At 42.3% G+C, this 18,694-nt stretch overlaps 1 protein-coding gene across 6 annotated transcripts in view; it reads left to right on the forward strand.

Annotated features, from left to right (window-relative positions):
• CYB5A (cytochrome b5 type A) overlaps nt 1-18,694 on the forward strand; it is a 45,414-nt gene that overhangs the window by 6,967 nt on the left and 19,753 nt on the right. For 4 of the 6 annotated variants that reach the window (XR_013831416.1, XR_013831417.1, XM_079943411.1 and 1 more), the window contains exons 2-4: nt 11,727-11,855; nt 13,669-13,698; nt 17,393-17,427. Coding sequence is in view for 2 of the 6 variants with exons in the window: in XM_079943411.1 (XP_079799537.1) it covers nt 11,727-11,855; nt 13,669-13,698; nt 17,393-17,427 (194 nt within the window). In the remaining 4 variants the exon portion in view is untranslated. Of the gene's footprint in view, nt 1-3,124; nt 3,471-11,726; nt 11,856-13,668; nt 13,699-16,092; nt 16,117-17,392; nt 17,428-18,694 lie in introns of those variants that run through there. The other 2 variants (XR_013831418.1, XR_013831419.1) reach the window with 2 other exon arrangements.

Raw genomic sequence — 18,694 nt, forward strand, 5'->3', positions numbered from 1 at the left:
TCTCACACCCACACTGAATTCCCCAGAACATTCTGTGGGCTCAACTTTTATAAAGGAGTCAGAATCCAACTAATCTTTCCCCCTCTATGCCGGCTCCCTGCTCCAAGCACCATCACCTCCAGCCTGGTGACCCTCACCCCTGACTGTGTATTTTTGGTAGTAGAGTGCTATTTTAAGATGTCAGATCCTATCACTTTCCTATTCAAACCCTTCAGTGGCTAATGACACCACCCAATTTAAGACTTTGGGTATAGCTGCAGTAATCAAGAAAGCGTGGTCCTGGCAAAGAGACGTATACGTAGATCAATGGAACAGAGTAGAGAAACCAGAAGTAGACCCATGCAGATACTTCTGACTTTTGACAGAGATGCAAAAGCAATTTGATGGAGGAAGGACAGCCTTTTCAACAAATGGTTCTGGAACAATTGGACAACAGTAGTCAAAAATATAAATCTTGACCCAAACCTCACACTTTATATAAAAATTAACCCCAAGTAGATCATAGATCTAAATATAAAATTTTAAGATTTTGAAGAGACTTAGGATTAGGCAAAGTTCTTAGACACAACAGCAGAAGCATGATCCATATAAGAAAAAGTGGATAAATTGGACTTCATAAAAATTAAAAACTCTGTTCTTTAAAAGATCCTGTTAATAGAATGAAATGACGGGGCCATTGACTAGGAGAAAACTTTTTCTAATCTCCTATCTGACAAAGGACTTATATCCAGAATAATAAAGAATTTTCTAATCTCAACAATAAGGAAACAAATAATCCAAATAGAAAATGGGAAAAAGACTTGAATAGACATTTCCTCCAAGAAGATATATGAATGGCAAATGAATACATGAAAAGATGTCCAACATCATTAGCTGCTAAGGAAGTGCAAATTAAAACCACAGTGAGATACTATAACATACTTGTTAGAATAAAAATTACTGATAACCCAAATTCTGGTGAGGATGTAGAAATGCTGAATTGGTCATGCATTGCTGGTGAGAATGCAGAATGGTACAGACACTCTGGAAATCAATCGACCTGTTCTAAAAAGCTAAACATAGACTTACCGTATGACCCAGCAGTAGCACTCCTTGACATTTGTCCTAGAGAAATGAAAGTTTATGTCCACATAAAAGCCTGTACGCAAATCCCAGCAACTAGAACAATGCTGGCACAGAGAGAGGACTCAATATTGATTGATTGAATGAATAAAAGTTTGTAAGTGTAAACAATATCAGACAATTGATACAGAGTGGCTGTTGGGCTGGCAGCTTTATTTGTAAAGCCCCGAACTGGAAACAACTCAACATGTTCCTCAGTGGGTCCCTGGTGAGACTGGTACATGCATAGAGGGAAGACAACTCAGTAGTAAAAAGGGAATAAAGCAACCTGACTGGGTGTCAAGGGTATTACGCTAAGTGAAAAAAGACAGTCTCAAAAGATTGCACACAGTGTGCTTCCATTTCTGTGACATTCTCAGAATGACGAGGTCACAGAAGTGAAGAACAGATGATAGGTGGTGGGGGAGGGGGACTGCAAAGGGGCAGGAGGGGGAGCGCCTTTGTGGTGACAGAATGGTCCTGTGTTCTGTGAACCTGCATGTGGGAAAGTGCCACAGACCAGGACACAGAGATACACCAGACAGACACACAAGTGCACACAACAACTCTAAGTCAGTCTAGTGACCCCTATTTAAGATATTTGCTGGTTTTGACGATGCATTACAGTTATGGAAAATGTTGCCCATTGAAGGAATCTGAGTGATGGGCACATGGCACCTCTCTGCAGCTATTTTCAATATAAAGAGTTAAAACAAAAAACACATTCATCAGCTCCCTCTCTTTTGTGGTTAAAGCCAAGCCTGTAAGGCAGCTACAAGGTCCCACCGCCTTCTGGCACGTACTGCGTCATGCATGCTGATACCCTTGCTCTTCTATGAACGTGCCAGGAAGCCTTCCACCATATAACCCTTTGCGCTGGAAGGTTATCCCCCAGATAGCAGCATGCTCACTCCTTCGCTGTCTCAACGAGGCCTCTCCTGAACCTCGTTTACAACTGGTCACCCCCCAGCCCCTGCATTCTGGGCCCACCACCCTGCTCTGGTGTTTCTTTTTCCTGTAGCATATGTCACCTTCTGACATGCCATGTAACCTATTTCTCACGTTTACTGCTTATCTGTCTCCCTCCACTGGAATGTAGACTCTGTGAATGCAGGAAGTATCCCAGCAACTGGAACAATGCTGGCACATAGAAAAGACTCAATAAATAGTTATTTATTGAATGAATAAGTGAAAGTTTACGAGTGTAAAATATTAGAAAATCGATGCAGAATGGCTGTTGGGCCAGCGTGGATAATTTCCTGACAGCTTGTTTTATTTCTCTCCTGCCTCCAGTTGCCTGTTTTAGCCAATTTTTTTTATTCTTAACACTAGATATAAAAGGAAAAATAGGCCTAATGATTTGGTATTGAGGAGGACTGGTTCCACCCTCAATCCTCCTTTTCAGTCTCAATTGTAGCCTGTCCTGTCCTCTCATCTTTTGGCCATTCCAACTCAAGATGGATCCTAGCGTAGATAGAGGAATAGCCCCTCTTAGATCATAACCCATCTTCCACTGGGCCCTCAATTTTGGTGGCTTTGCTTGTTCTTATGAGGAGCGTTGGGTTGAGCTGGGTCACAAGGCAAGCGGTGCGTGCTCTAACTCTCCTGTCCTCGGTGTCCCCTGCTCTTGTCCCTCGGAGGCAGACCTGTCCCTGCCCCTTCCTCTACCCCAGGGTCATTACTTCTCAGTCTGGGACTTACTCTTCCCTTCAGAGATCCCAGGAGTTGTTACGTCTCCAGTGAACTCACTTATTTAACCTAATGATATAAGTTTAGTGATGGTAGAATTAAAAATATTGGTCAGGGCACACTGACTAAATGCAAAATTATCTTTGATTCATGGTAAATTTGGGGCCAAACATTTACTGTCTCAACTCTAAAAGTAACCATGGGGCTTCCCTGGTGGTGCAGTGGTTGAGAATCTGCCTGCCAATTCAGGGGACACGGGTTTGAGCCCTGGTCTGGGAAGATCCCACATGCCGCGGAGCAACTGGGCCCGTGAGCAACAGCTACTGAGCCTGCGCGTCTGGAGCCTGTGCTCCGCAACAAGAGAGGCCGCGACAGTGAGAGGCCCGCGCACCGCGATGAAGAGTGGCCCCCGCTCGCCACAACTAGAGGAAGCCCGCACACAGAAATGAAGACCCAACAGTCAAAAAAATAAATTTATTTAAAAAAAAAAAAAATATATATATATATAAAATAAAATAAAAGTAGCCATGAATGATTTTTCTTCTCTTTTTTTTCAAGGAGAGAACACTGTAACAGCACTCTGCAGGATAGTTACCAGCTCACAGCTGCATTGCTTATCTGTTCTCATCCTAATGACCTTTAAGAATGATTTCATGTAGCGAATGTTCTTTGTCCTTATGGTGTGTTGTTTCTATTAACTCTTGTCATTGGGTCTGTGGCTTAGTAGGATCAAGCCAGTTGATTAAATCCACAGAAATCTCTTCAAGACGAAGGGCAGGGTGGAAAGAAGGGGTCCCTTGGGGTTTGGGGTTTGGTGCTGGACTTGGCCTCAGCAGTTTACAGGGACCAGGCGCTGTGTGAGGTTCTGTGCGAGGTTCTGTGCAAGGTTCTTTCTGGCAGTATTGAATGTGCAGTATTGAATAAGAAAGGGAACGAAATTGATATTGATGGAACACCTATTACATGCCAGGCATTATACTAGTTATATCACTAATCTCTGTAGTTTAAGTGGGAGAGGTATCTAATGATGGAGAAATGGAAGCTCAGGAAGAGCTGCTACCTTCCTGGGTTGCTCTGCTAAGATGTGGCAGAGCTGGATCTTGAATTCAGCTTCCTTTGCTTCCAAACCTGGGCTTCTTCCGTAACACAGTACTACCTGGATGTGGAGGCCAAGACAGCTGGAGACCAAACCGCAACAAAGGTGCAGGGGCTATGGCCAAATACGTGACTGCTGAGGGGTCTGCTTTAACATTTTGTCGAGTGATATGGGGAAGGGTTATTGATAGCAATTGGGAGGTGACATGTGCGTGATTCTGTTTTCTCATTGCCTCCCCCAAACAAAAACAAATAAAAAAGTGATCAACAGTGCATTTTTATCCATGTGAAATCCGGTTATTTACAGTGCCTGCAGTTCCTCCAGGGTGCCATTGTGTCTCTGCCTCCGGGCCTTTGTGTTCTCCATTTTCTTTGCATAGAACACGCCCTTCCCCACCCCTTTTCACCTGGTGAACCACCAGTGTACCTTTTACACCGGACTAAGCACCCCCTCCTTAGCAACCCATCCCTGGCCGCTTCTCACCTCCAGCTCTGGGAGAGCTCATCCCTCCCTCTGTTGTGCCGTGGCTCTGCACCTGGGGCTTACTATGTTTAGCTCTTACTTGTCTGCATGTCACTGGAGTGTAATTCCCTGAGGGCAGGGCCATGACTTACCCACCTTGGAAACAACAGAGCTTGGCGTGGCACTTGGCAGATGTTTGAGTGAGCGGGTGGGTCTCATAAGCCAGCAGCGGGAATGCAAAGATGGGCCTTGTTTCATGTTTCATTGCATCATTTTCAGAGTGAAATGAGGAGAAGTAATTCAGATGATGCCTGTGAGCCTCTGGTCCCTAAGCTTTGAGGGTTCAGTGAGAAGGTGTGCAGAAAGCCCCGAGGCGGTGCAGACGCAGGTTCCAGCCCCTTCACCCAGTCCACAGGGGGGCAGAGCAGAACAGAGGTCTGGGGAACCCAACCAGCTTCAAGGCCATCACCCTTTGCCTTATCAGAAACAGTGTCTAGAAATGATAGGAAACATTTGGCCGTCTTGTTATTTTTTTCTAAATTTTATATAAATTGATTGCACTCCAAATAGTTGTTTTCATTTTTGGCTTAACTATTGAAGATCATCTCTTTAGATAAATTGGTTTTGCCTAGTCATTGTTTATGCAGTCTTGTTTGTGCCACCGTTTTTTGGCAGTGTTAAGTGTTTGGACTGAAAGATCCTATTTAAAACTCCAGAACTGGTGGACTTTGGGTCCATATAACATTACATTTATGTGGAAAGGGTTTTTCTATTATTATCATTCGTTTTTGCCTAGTTAAGCAAACCCTCGAAGTGAATGGCTTTGACCTGATGAGTATTGCGATACTGCAGTGTGGTTCTGCATTCCCTTCTGGGTTTTTTATTGGGACAGCCTCGTAGCCAGACAGAGCCCTGAGACAGAAGCATGTCTATCCTTTGAATTGTCCTTAGTTATTAAGGCCCAGGAAGGCAGGGCAAATGACATTTCTTGGGGTCTAGAAGTGAGATTCCCCAACAAAGTCCCCAAAGAGATATGTACAAAGAAACTTTATTTTTAAGGCATCTAAAGTCACTGTGTTCAGAAACATGAAAACGGCCATTTAATTTGCCCATTCAAAAAAGAGAGGGGAGGTTGGACTGTAAGTCAGACCCCAGTGTTCTGGTCCTGCTACTCCATGAACTGTCAGTGCGATGTTGGGCTTAATTTCTCTGGACCCCTGGTTATCCATCCGTGAATTTAAGGATGTTGGGTCTCTGAAGGTTCTTTTAGACTCTGAACTTCTGGGGTTTTAACATGTAGCCTAGCCTTTTGAGTTAAGATCTCCAGTTGAGTTTTATGCTTTGGATGCTTTGCTCACAGGTGAGGTGGAGGGCAGCCGACTTTCAGGAAGCCGAGAGGGGCTTCTTATTAAGGCTGGCGCCTGTGGGCCGGTAGAGGGAAAGAGAGGGGTTTGTGCTGCTATGCTGGTCAGATTGCTGCATGTCTGCAGTGGTGCTCTCCCTGTCTGGATCTTGAGCCTCTCTGTTCTAACCATGACAGGTCCATCCGGCATTTTGTCATGGTCGCCCTGCTCTTCAGGAACCCACAGTGATCCTCAGTGTCTTCCACTTCACACTGGCTCTCAAGGCCCTAATGGTTTGGTCCTTCTAACCATCCAGCCTGTGTTAGGATTCTCCAGAGAAATAGAACCAATAGGAGATACTCATACATATTTCATATATATATTTATGTATGAAGAGATTTATTATAAGGAATTGGCTTCCATGATTATGGAGGGTGAGAAGTCCCCCAGTCTGCCATCTGCAAGCTGGAGACCCAGGAGAGCTGGTAGAGTGACTGTCTGAGTGTGAAGGCCTGAGAACCAGAGGAGTCAATGGGAGGCTGAGGGCGGGGGAAGGAGAGATGAGATATCCCAACTCAAATAATGATACAGGAAAACAGGTGAATTCTTCCTTGCTCCACCTTTTGTTCTATTCAAGCTCTGAATGGATTGGATAGTGCCCACCCACATTGAGCAGGGCCATCTCCTCCACTGAGTCCACTGATCCAAATGCTAATCTCATCTAGAAACACCTCCCAGAAATCAAGTTTCACCTCCAGTTGACATGTGAAGTAAGCCATCACACAGCCTCACATGTTTTACTTTATTCACACTCGTCTCTTCAGTTGCCCCAAGTATGCCATGCATATTTCAGCTCTACCCACCACCAGTCCCTCCCATCAGGAAACTTGCACAAGCCTCTTAGATAGCCTCATCCACCAGAGGGCAGACACAATCACAGAGAGATAGACAAAATGAAAAGGCAGAGGATTATGTCCCAGATGAAGGAACAAGGTAAAACCCCAGAAAAACAACTAAATGAAGTGGAGATAGGCAACCTTCCAGAAAAAGAATGCAGAATAATGATAGTGAAGATGATCCAGGACCTTGGAAAAAGAATGGAGGCAAAGATCGAGAAGATGCAAGAAATGTTTAACAAACACCTGGAAGAATTAACAAACCAACAGAGATGAACAATGCAATAAGTGAAATGAAAAATACACTAGAAGGAATCAGTAGCAGAATAACTGAGGCAGAAGAATGGATAAGTGACCTGGAAGAGAGAATGGTGGCAATCACTGCCGTGGGTCACACATGAATAGTCAAAACTATGAGGCTATATCTGTGTTTTTCTTCTTTAACCTCAAATTAATTGTATGCTTTTTCAGGATCAAATTATGTCTATTTTTCATGTACTTTTGTGTGTCCCAGGCGATGCTTTGCACATAGTATTCATAAATATTTAATAATAATTAAATGAATTAAACAAAATTGAATATGAAATTATATGGTTTCTGAATGGTAAGAACTATTATAGTTCAGGAGAAGGAAAGGGGTGTGAACTAGAATAGTTGGAATGGGAAAGTTGTTGTCAGTCACTTAACCAGTTGTATATACTAGTTCTAAGACCAATGTGTAATCAGCCGTGCACATCTCCTTTATTTATCCAAACTTGCTTACAAATATTTCTTTGTATCTGCCATGTGCCAGGCATTGAACTAGGTATTGGGCAGCAGGGATGAGAAAGACAGACAAAGGCCTCTGTCCTCATGAATCTTACAAATGATTGACAAAATAGAGCTTCAGGAGTTCTAGGTGCTGTGAAGGAAAGAGCAGGGAGGTGATAGAGACCGTGGTGTGAGGACGGGGTAGGCCCTTCTGGATGGGCAACTCAGCAAAGGGCTCTGAAAAGCTGACATGTGAGCAGGGATAAATGAGGGGACAGACGAAATCTCATCAAGGTTTGGGAGAAGAGCATTCCACACAGAGGCAAATGTAGGGGTTCTGAAAATCCTCAGATGTTAGCTTAGTCCAGGGTAGCTGGTCATAGTGGAAGCGAGAGAGGTAACAGGTAAACAGGTAACAGGCATGATGGAGTAAGCACAGTGGATTGTGGGAAGGATGGAGAAGAAGCAGGAGACCCGTTAGGGGTCAGTTGTGGTTGTCCATTCAGGAGATGCTGGTTTGGTCTTAAGGTGGTAGCATTGGAAGTGGGGAGAGGTGGTTAGCTTCTGAATATGTTGTGAAGATAACCAGCTGGATTTGCTGATGGATGGCAGTGAGAAGGAAAGAGGAATGAAGTTTGATTTCTAGTTTTTGACTGCAGCAACTGTATGCATGGTGGCAACATTCACTGAGAATAGAAAAACTGGGAAGGAGTGTATCTGGGGGCAAAGTAAAACGTTCAGTTTTGGTTATGTTATGTTCAGGATGCTCATTAGACATTGAGTGAACAGGTAAGTAGGCTGTTGCATGTGGGAGAAGTCTGGAGCTCAAAGGAAGCCTAATGAACTGCACTTGCTAGAGAACAGGTGATATTCTGGGTCGGAGACCAGGTAAGATCACCAGGAGAGCTAGTACAGGTGGAATGGGAGAGCGCCAAGGACTGAGCGCTGGGGTTGAGACTTGGAGAAGATCAGGAGGGGAAATAAAGTTGAAGGGAAACTAGGAGAGCCTGTTGTACTGGAAGCCACGTGAAGAAAACATTTCAAGGAGAAGAGATCCACTGTGCCAGCATCGCTGAAAGCATTTATGCTGTGAGCAGTAGAAAGGCAGTTGTAATTCCAGGACCTGGTAGCCACCATTCTCTTTATACCACAAGAATTTACCACGTGTTTCTGAAAGTGTTCTTAGGAATGGGTAGAGATTGTGACAGTTGATGTCTTCTGAATTATGGATTATGCCAATCTTTCATCTTTTAAAATCTATTTCCTGTTTATTTGCTTGCAAATAACCCTTATATACAAAAAGATGTAAAAAATGAAAGCTATTTCCAGTTATTTTATTGGTATTCCCTAGTTTGTATCTGGAGATTCTCATATGTTATCAGCGCAAGGTGGTACTTGGGGACCTTATAATAAGTAGAGATTTCACAGAAGCAGACAGGGAATTATGCACATGGAAAATGGAATCTTCCTCTGGAAAAATGGGAGATTTTTTGTTAGAAGGACAATTCCAGTGGGAATGGCTTGTTTTGCCATGGCTGCCGCCGATTCTGTCCTTCCTAGGTCCTCCTACCGTCACCGCTGACGTTCCCTCCAGTCTTTCTCTCTCTCTGGGCTGTACAGCGGCTGACTGCCAGCACACGGTGGGATGAGTGGAGGTCCTAGCGAGTGACCCTTTACCAGGACAGATTTCTGATACAGACTTCACCAAAATTTGTCTCAGACTCTTTTTTTTTTTTTTTTTTTTTTGCGGTACGCGGGCCTCTCACTGTTGTGGCCTCTCCAGCTGCGGAGCACAGGCTCCGGACGCGCAGGCTCAGCGGCCATGGCTCACGGGCCCAGCCGCTCCGCGGCATGTGGGATCTTCCCTTACCGGGGCACGAACCCATATCCCCTGCATTGGCAGGCAGACTCTCAACCACTGTGCCACCAGCGAAGCCCCGTCAGACTCTTTTTTGTTACCTCTAATCTTGCCTGCCTGTAACTAGGCATTTTGGTCTTTTCCTTAATCTTTTAGAAAATCCTCAGATAATTTTGCTTTGCATGCCTGTTCTTATATCACTTTCCTTTTTCAAAGCCTTGCCTTTCCTTTGGGCTACCCCAAATTCTATAACCTGCCCCAAAGATAGTAGGATGTTCTCTGAGAGTTTCTGGAAAGAAATGGGAGACATAGACCATCTCTGGGAATAACCAAGACGGCGCCAACAGCAGCGTTCCCAGTTTTCTTTCTTTGTCACTTTCGGGCGCCAGCAGGTAAGGAAGAGCATTTCTTTTAGTCTTCAAATGTGATGGTTGCTTATTAAAACGGCAGCATGAACTTAGTTACAAGAGTGAGGACAGTGACAAGACGAATTGCGGAGTTCCACACCATCATGATTTAGACTTGATTTCCTTGGCAGTGTGTCTCTGTTTGCCTCTCCCTGCACATAACAAGCCAGTCCCATATTTATTGTCTTACCAAGACTTGAATTATTTTTTTCCAAAAATCAATTTTTAGGCTTTGTTTCCTTACTAATTGTTTAAAAAAATCCAAAAAAATCTTAAAAAGTAGAGCAAATGTATTTTAGCATCAATTCATTTATTCTATATTTTTTCCTAAACAGTGGTCCTTCAAACCAATATAACCCAAGATGTTTCTCTCATTCTCTATTTTTTCCTTAGAAAACTGCCTTATAAAAAAAAAAGAAAACTGCCTTATAAATGGTTTAGGCAGGGTCTGAATCATAAATGGTTACATATGTGCATGCATACACATATGCATAATGCATACACACTTGCACATGCAATGCATGTGTGCATACATACATGTAGACACATACTTCTTTGTTTCCTGTGCTTGATGAGAAATTAAGTTGAGAAATTGTCCTTTTGTTTTAGGTGAAGACTATTGTGTTACGGTCTATGAAGTAGAATGTTTACTTTCTTCAGTTTAACACTTTAAAGATAAAATTATATATATATATATATAAAAAATAAATTTATTTTATTTATTTATTTTTGGCTGTGTTGGGTCTTCATTGCTGCGTGCGGGCTTTCTCTAGTTGCGGCGAGCGGGGGCTACTCTTCATTGCGGTGTGCTGGGCTTCTCATTGCAGTGGCTTCTCTTGTTGCAGAGCACGGGCTCTAGGCGCGCAGGCTTCAGTAGTTGTGGCGTGTGGGCTCAGTAGTTGTGGCGTTCGGGCTCTAGAGCGCAGGCTCAGTAGTTGTGGCGCACAGTCTTAGATGCTCCGTGGCATGTGGGATCTTCCTGGAACAGGGCTCGAACCCATGTCCGCTGCATTGGAAGGCGGATTCTTAACCACTGCTCCACCAAGGAAGTCCCAAAATTCTATATTTTTAAAACTTGTATAATTTTCTGATTGTTTACAAAAGGCCAATCTATGTTTTGGTTTTTTGTTTTTGTGGTACGCGGGCCTCTCACTGCTGTGGCCTCTCCCGTTGCAGAGCACAGGCTCCAGACTCGCAGGCTCAGTGGCCATGGCTCATGGGCCCAGCCGCTCCGCGGCATGTGGGATCTTCCTGGACCACGGCATGAACCCATGTCCCCTGCATCGGCAGGTGGATTCTCAACCACTGCGCCACCAGGGAAGCCCCAATCTATGTTTTTAACCTCATTTGAAATTTTCCTTTGAAGATAGGCTGTAACTGGAAAATAATGATTTAATTTGGGAGACTTGTCTATGGTCACATATCTTTAACAGGACCCAAAAGTTAAGGAACTCATGAATGAAGCCACCCACACAGAAGAAACAACAATCTGTGAATTTGCATAATTTGTGGGTGCTGCATAAGTTAGTCATTTTGTGTCTCCCACGTTGTTGCTTCTGTGCCTGTCAGGCTGTGCCTAAGAATAAACAGAATGTTCGAGAATTAACAAACCACATTTGTCATTGCCACGGCCTTGGAGATGCATCAGGAAGCTTCAAGCTGGCTTTCAGAGTGAGCCAGTCAACAGCCTGTACCTCCAGGGCGGCTTCCCATGTTTAAGTGGACTCATATTCTGTGCCCCAGTGGAAGGCTTTTAAATAAGTGTGGAAATACGTTCAAGATGTAGATTGGGTAAAGACTGAGAAAAGCTTTTTGAGATTTTGAGAGCTTTATGGAAAAGCAAAGAGGACATTCCCAAAGGATGAAAAATGTGTGCCTAATGGTTTTATTGTCATGTGAGTAACTGGGAAATAAACGTCTTACTATTGGAGAAAGTTTGTCTACACTTTCAAGTAGGAAATTGAATACAAAGGAATCGTTTTCACCCAGGTTATGAATGGTTTATATTGCCACATTGTCATCTGTGGCTTCTGCAGTAGCCTATTTGGTTAAGTAAACTGGCCACTTCCTTTTAACTCATTTGCCTGGAAAACATACTCATTTTTCTGTCTGTCCTTCAAACAGCACCCTGGTGGGGAAGAAGTCTTACGGGAACAAGCTGGAGGTGATGCTACTGAAAACTTTGAGGATGTCGGACACTCTACAGATGCTCGAGAATTGTCCAAAACGTTTATCATTGGAGAGCTGCATCCAGTAAGCACCTTTTGGGGGCCTTGTTTCTCTTTAAGGCTGTGGGTTGACCTTACTCGAATCTGTAGACTTGCATATTACAAAATTTAAAAAGGAGAAAAGCAAAAAACAGTTCCTCCTGACTTTAGAAATAAATTGACCAGAAATTTCTTTGTATTTCCCTGGTTGCACTTTTCACCAGCACTTAGAATCCTCTCACTCCAGGGTCACGTCCTGGGGATGGTGCGTCTCAGACTCTGAAGTTTCCCTGAGCAGCAGATTTTAGAAGGTGGGGGTAGTGACGCAGCGTAGGGTTATTTTGTCTTTCTTTCTTCTTTGACCAGAATATTTTTCTTAAGAAACTCCTTTCTACTTTCATTAGTTTGAGGATATTTAAATTCTAAAAAATGATTTAGAAATTAAAAAAAAATCAGCTATGTTAAATGAATAAACTCTGCCTTCTGTAAAACCCACACATGGTCCTCAACCTTGTCACTCTACCTGAGACCTTTGAGAACATCATCTTTGGTGGCAATCCATGGACTGATTTTGCAGAAACGTAGGCTTGTTTTGGCTTTTATGTAAACCCAGGGCTGTAATAGGAATTTAGGCCCTTCTGCAGCATTTTAAAATGTACATTTATAACTTCACTCATCTGTCAACCAAAGTTATCAGGAATATAGCTGCAAACTTGGAGATGTGCAAACTTGGAATCTGGAGCAGACAGGTAGATCCCTCTCACCTCTACAGAGACCCTGGACCTCTCCTCAGAGCCAGTGCCTTCCTTTCTCCTTCCCCAGCTCTGGGCACGTTACCAGTGGCCAACCTGAAGGGGTGGAGGTGCTCCTAGAAGCAGGCTCCAACAAGAAAAAAACATAGCAAATAGCCTCAACCCCAGTGAGCACACCTAGAAACCATATGAAAAACAGCCATACAAAAAGTTCTGTTGCATCTAATTGATGCTTCTTGTAGTGACTGTGAATAAAGGAAAGGTTGAAGTAGGCTCTTTGGGGAAGCCTGAAGGTAGGAAATCTGTTTTAGAGCAGTTTCCGTCGAGTGAGACGTGGTTTTTTTGGTGGTGGGAGATGGTACTTTGAGAAAGGAAGCTTCATTTATCAGGAAGGTTTATTCATCCACATATTTTCATCTTTATCTTCATATGTCACCAAAGCGAAATAGTTGTATGGTAATTGGAAAGGCCTTCCCTTAAAATGTTCCATCCTGTCCTTATTCTTTCCATTCCAAAGCTTGTGAGGGTAGAGCAGGTGGGATTTCAGGCTGTGACTGCAGCATTTCTGCCTCACCTGTGATCACCCTTTAGGGAGTAGATTATAACCCTATAATTGGGAGACTGCAGGAATTCACTGAGGATACCACACAAATTATACACACACACACACACACACACACACACACACACACACACACACACACACACACACACACACACACACACACACCCTAACACCCTACCCCCCCCCCCACCTCAAAGTGAATTTCAGAGGATAGAAGGGAAGAATCTAAGTAGGTCTCAGCTGCTCCCTGAATTACAGATCATAAATATATATACAGATCAGCATATAAATATGACTATCATGCTATTTTAAACTTTGGAACGCTAGATCGAAATAAATATAGGCACTTAATCTGCTATTAATTTTTGCAGTCAGATGGATCAAACTGTGTATTTGATAACCTAGATGGAACCTAAAATGCTAATTACTGAATAATAATTTTTTTTTTTAAATCTCAGTAAAAGCGAGTACTTTGGAAATGGTAGTTTTACAGATGTTTTTCCTTTCATAATGGACCTTACTTTTTTTTTTCTTAATTGCAGGATGACAGGTCAAAGATAACCAAGCCTTCGGTAAGTGTGACCATCTCCAGTATCTCAGCTATAGTTATCTGCGCTGTATTTCATACCTGTCAAACTGGAGGGCATTTATTTACCTGAGGCCAGCTTAGGTCTTTCTAGGTTAGATGAATATGTACCCTGTTGTCTCAGCAAAATTTTTTGTTTGTTTAGGCCGCTCAGTATATTTCATTAGGATAGCTTGTATATTCTTGTCACAAGACTCTCAATACTTAAAATAACTTTTTCACCATAATTATCAACAGATACCTTTTGAAGAGCTACTTTTTATAAGTAGCATTGTGCTTCTGATCTGAAAGATTTGACATAAGCCTTCTTTTCAGAGAACTTAAAATCTGAGCAGAGGTCTTAATACTTAAACCTTTAAGGACACTACCTATGTCTTCTTCATCTTCATGTCTCTGGGACATAGTAGGTATTCAGTAAATATTTGTTGGTTGAATTTAATGCTAATTAAAGAACTTTTTGATGTATTTTTCCTTAAGGAAGAAAAATAATTCTAGTAGTGCTACTCTTATGCCCTGGTTCACTAGCCCTTCTCTCTGAACTGATCACCTCACTTAGATGACTTAGTACCTTTTTTGAGGCTCCTTTTTGGACTGTTGAAATTCTGTGATACATGAAGTTTTTTGCTTTTTCTCTAAAGTCTGTCAGGGAAAAAGTGTAATTTTTCCCATGAGGTGTTCAGTATGTTAGTAAGCTTGGTGCATATCATTCAGCTGTAGTAAAACAAGGATTTGCTAAGGCTTGTTACCTGAACTTGGAACTAATGTAGGTCCAGCCATGTCCTGAACCACGATTCCTACCAGCAGAAAGCAAGCACCAATTAGAGCTAAGATCTCCTACATAACTGTTTTACTTCTGAGAGGCAGACTCTTCCTTTAGAACATAAGTGACTTTGCTGACTTAGAGCAGAACTGGAGGAATATGGGACAGGAACTTGCTATTTTTCTTAGAGGCCATAAGCAGACACAGTGAAAGAAAATACATGACCACTTTCCTAGATTTATCTTTTCTGTGCTTCTAGTTTATCAGAAGAGAGTGTTCCTTGTTGGGTGTATCTTATAACCATTCCATCTATCTCCAGTCTGATAAATGTACACTGTGGTCTGAATTTTTGTCTGCTGAAGATATTCAAATTGTGAAGGAATCTGCACCAAAGATTATTAGCTTGAACCTGCCCAAAGGGAAACGGTGAAGCTGCCAAGTTAAGATATTTGTAGACACAGAGACACATTTTTAAGTTAGCAAATCCAGGTCTATCAATTTGACATGGACGATATCATTAGTGGCAATACCTACTGATAGGATTTTGTGGTTGCAGTTTTCAAAACATTGCTATGTTAGTGAATTGATTTGGTTCTCATGATATCACGGGGGAATTCCTGGACCTTCTAGGGAAGGTGAAGGCAATGAAACTCAGCCTTGTTCCAGGCTTTGACCTTGTTCAAGGTCACACACTGCAGACCCACTGCTAGCACCCACCTAAGGCTTGGCAGTTGCAAGTCTCTCATGCCTCCGTAGGCTCTAGCCTTCGCATCAAAGGCATCACTCCATTAGCAGTATTTTTAGGAAAGCCTTCCAGTGAAGAAATAGGCTAAGTGAGATGCAGTTATAAATGAGGTGACTTTGATTTGCAAAAGCTCAGTGGGCTTTGCATGCTTTTATTGAGAGCTTATCATGTACTGATTTCATTGTTAACCTTTTCCTGCTTGAAATTGAACCCCTCAAGGTCACGGAGTGAACAGGAGGCACAGCCTGTAATAAAGACCAGAGTCTTTTTTCCCTGTTCTGACAAATTTGTTAGTTACATACCAAAACCCAACTGTGGCCCAAGTGCTAATTCAAACTTGCCTTAACTCTTAAGCATCCCTGGGTTAAGAGCCTAACAGATAATAAGCAATCAAAAATGCATATTGTCTTTTACAGTTCAGCTCTTTAGAGGATCATTGTTGTTGCTGGCGGTGATGATGCACTAGTAGTGGAAGGCAAGCCAGCCAAGTTTCCATGCCGAGTTGTCAGCATGTTTGGTGAAATGCATGTGCTCGGTATAACAAAATAACAGATCCGTGTTTGCCTTCTGTTTACTATTTCAGGCTTAGCTGTCTAGTGTGACAATAACATTTTACCTTAAATGAACTGTTGTATTTGTTTCAGAACTGATTATGTCTTTCTTTATATGTCTCTAATAGCTAAATAATATTTTCTCATTGTCCAGTTACTTCTAGTAATCCTTATTAATTTTATTCATCTATGCAAAATTTGAAACCTAATCTTGCAGTAGTTATGGATACATTTTGTAGTCTCTAAGATTTAATATTGCTTAAAAAGATAATAACTGTGAAGTTTTCTTTTAAATGACTATTTTTTTCCCTCCTCCTGTGTCAGGAATCTTAAAGGCCATGTTACCAGGTTGGTGGGTCTCACAACTGCTTTGCTTGCTCTTCCTGGAAGGTTTCTGCCTTTCCATGGGAATGTCTTTAACTCGCCTTGCTGTGTGTAGCTTTGCCTCACTGCAAATCGCTGATTGTTTTGCTAATGGTTTTTTACCTTGTGTTTTGGGAAACTACAGAGATAGAACTCTGTGAAGCTGCCTTATTTCTGGCTACCTTTCTTTGAGGCACTAATACTTTTGCTGGTGTGGCGCTTCAAAAGAATGCTTCTTAACAAGTTTTTAAGCCCGAAAAAGCTTACATTTCATTAGGCCTTAGTTACCCCACTGTTTGGGGAAGTATGCATCTTCCTAGAGCCATCCATAGTTCATTTTCATGGTACTGACAGGAAGGACCCCACTCAGAAAGTGCTGGAAAGTGATACAGGCTGTAACTGAAAGACCACGGCATTTGAAGGTTTCTTGGTGGGTGACAGTGTGAAGTCAGCCTGTGACGCCTCCAGTGTCTTTTTAGAGCCTTCTTGACAGAGTTAAAGAAGGCCAGGAAAGGTGGTCCAGACTGTTATAATTTAAGTGATACTTCTTATTTTTTCTTTTTGGTTGACATGTCTTTTTATATAATCTGGGTACACTTTTACTTCATATGAGATTTGATGAAATAACTGATGTTTTTATTGAACATTTCATTCATGCATTTGAAAAATGAAACAAAGATAATGAAACTTTAAAGATAATGATAGGTTCTGTATATGTATAAATGATACCTGTGTTCGGTTTCTATGTTAAAGTATTTAGATGTGCAGAATATTTTAGGTAGCCTATTAATTTTTAACATTTTCTTTCAAATTATCTAATTATTTTTTCTTCTGAAAAAATGGTGAAATTAGGTATTCAGATGAGAAGTTTATGATATAATTTTCCCTTTCAACTGTTTTTGAAGAATGCACTGAATAAGAAGAATGAATTGAATAAACTATTGTGATCTTGTTTTTTTTTTGTTTTTTTGTTTTTTTTGCGGTACGCGGGCCTCTCACTGCTGTAGCCTCTCCCGTTGCGGAGCACAGGCTCCGGACGCGCAGGGTCAGCGGCCATGGCTCACAGGCCCAGCCGCTCCGTGGCACGTGGGATCTTCCCGGACCAGGGCACAAACCCGCATCCCCTGCATCGGCAGGCGGACTCTCAACCACTGCGCCGCCAGGGAAGCCCTGTGATCTTGTTTTAAAACAGGTTTTAGTCAATTGAATAAATGTTTAGATGTTCCCCTTAACTTACTTTACTTTTTCTCTTGTGTTTCAGGAAACTCTTATTACTACTATTGATTCTAATTCCAGGTATGTGGTAGTTTTCTTTAAGAGCATTATTGTGATCAGAAGGCTCCTAAAATCAGAGTTGGACTGGGGGCCTCTCCCCTCATCCGAGGCGCCTCTGTTGCTCCGGCTCCCGCCGTGTGCCTCTCAGTGGACAGGCCAGGGGTCATCTCCACTTAGCACCCAGACTACCCAGGGCCTTCCCTCCTCAACTGTCTGACAGCTCCGACCATGGACACTTTAGAGCGACCCCAGATCTCACCCTCCAGCTGCATCTACCTTAAGGAACAGAACAAATGTAGTCTCCTGTTCCCCCGTGGCAGTCCTGTGACCTGGGCAATCTTTTAATCTCCAGGCAGACATTCCTCATTTCCTTCCTTATTTGATATGTGGTCAGTTTCTTAAATTGTCATGATTATACCTCCCTAAGCATGGCTCAGTTTTCCCTTGTCCCTTTTTTAGGTTGGTCTTAAAATCGAATGCAGTAATCCAGTGTAGCATGAATCACTTGTTCTAAGGACTAGATTGCTTTATTGTAGTTTAAGATCATAATGACATTTTTGGCAGCTCTACCATCCTGACTTGTTTAATTGCCATTATATACATTTTTGGGGACTCAAGCTCAAAGCTACACAGTCCTGCTTATTAATTTCACCCTGTCAAATTTTGCTGCCCCCAGGCTGTCAGTGTTCTGGTACATTCCCTGCAGTATTTCCTTATTTCCTCTTGCTTTCCCCTGAAATGTCAGTCTCCTTCTAAATGGAAACTGAAAACCTACCAAATTACACTTATAATCCTTTTGCAATTTAAATCTTTATTTTGAACTTGATCTTTGAATGGGTTGATATGTGAAGAATATTAAAGGGTAGAAAGTTTATGACAGAAAATGTATGTATACGTAGCTGTTACCGGCTCTTTATTCAGATTCTGAAACCTATACATTAATTTCTGTTTTCTAAGAAATTATAGGTTCAAATCTGTATTGAAGATCTTCCTAACCCTGCCCCTGATATCATCTGTCATTTATAGTAGATCAAAAATTCTATGCATCAGGACCGAACAATGTGTAAATTAGGGATTTTTGTGAATTTACACCACAAGTTAAGGAATTTGGGCCTGTTGTTTATTAACACGTTAAACCTACTACACACATGTAAAGAGTAGATTTTCAAAACAAAATCACAGAATGTTGAGCTGTGGTGCTAGTAGCAACCGTAGTAATCCCATGCTTCAAACTCCTTAACTTTATGCTCAGGGGACGTGATTTGCCCTTGGCTATAGAGCTTGCTGA

The sequence above is a fragment of the Stenella coeruleoalba genome (genome assembly GCF_951394435.1).
Source record: "Stenella coeruleoalba genome assembly, chromosome: 14".
Classification (NCBI taxonomy): domain Eukaryota; kingdom Metazoa; phylum Chordata; class Mammalia; order Artiodactyla; family Delphinidae; genus Stenella; species Stenella coeruleoalba.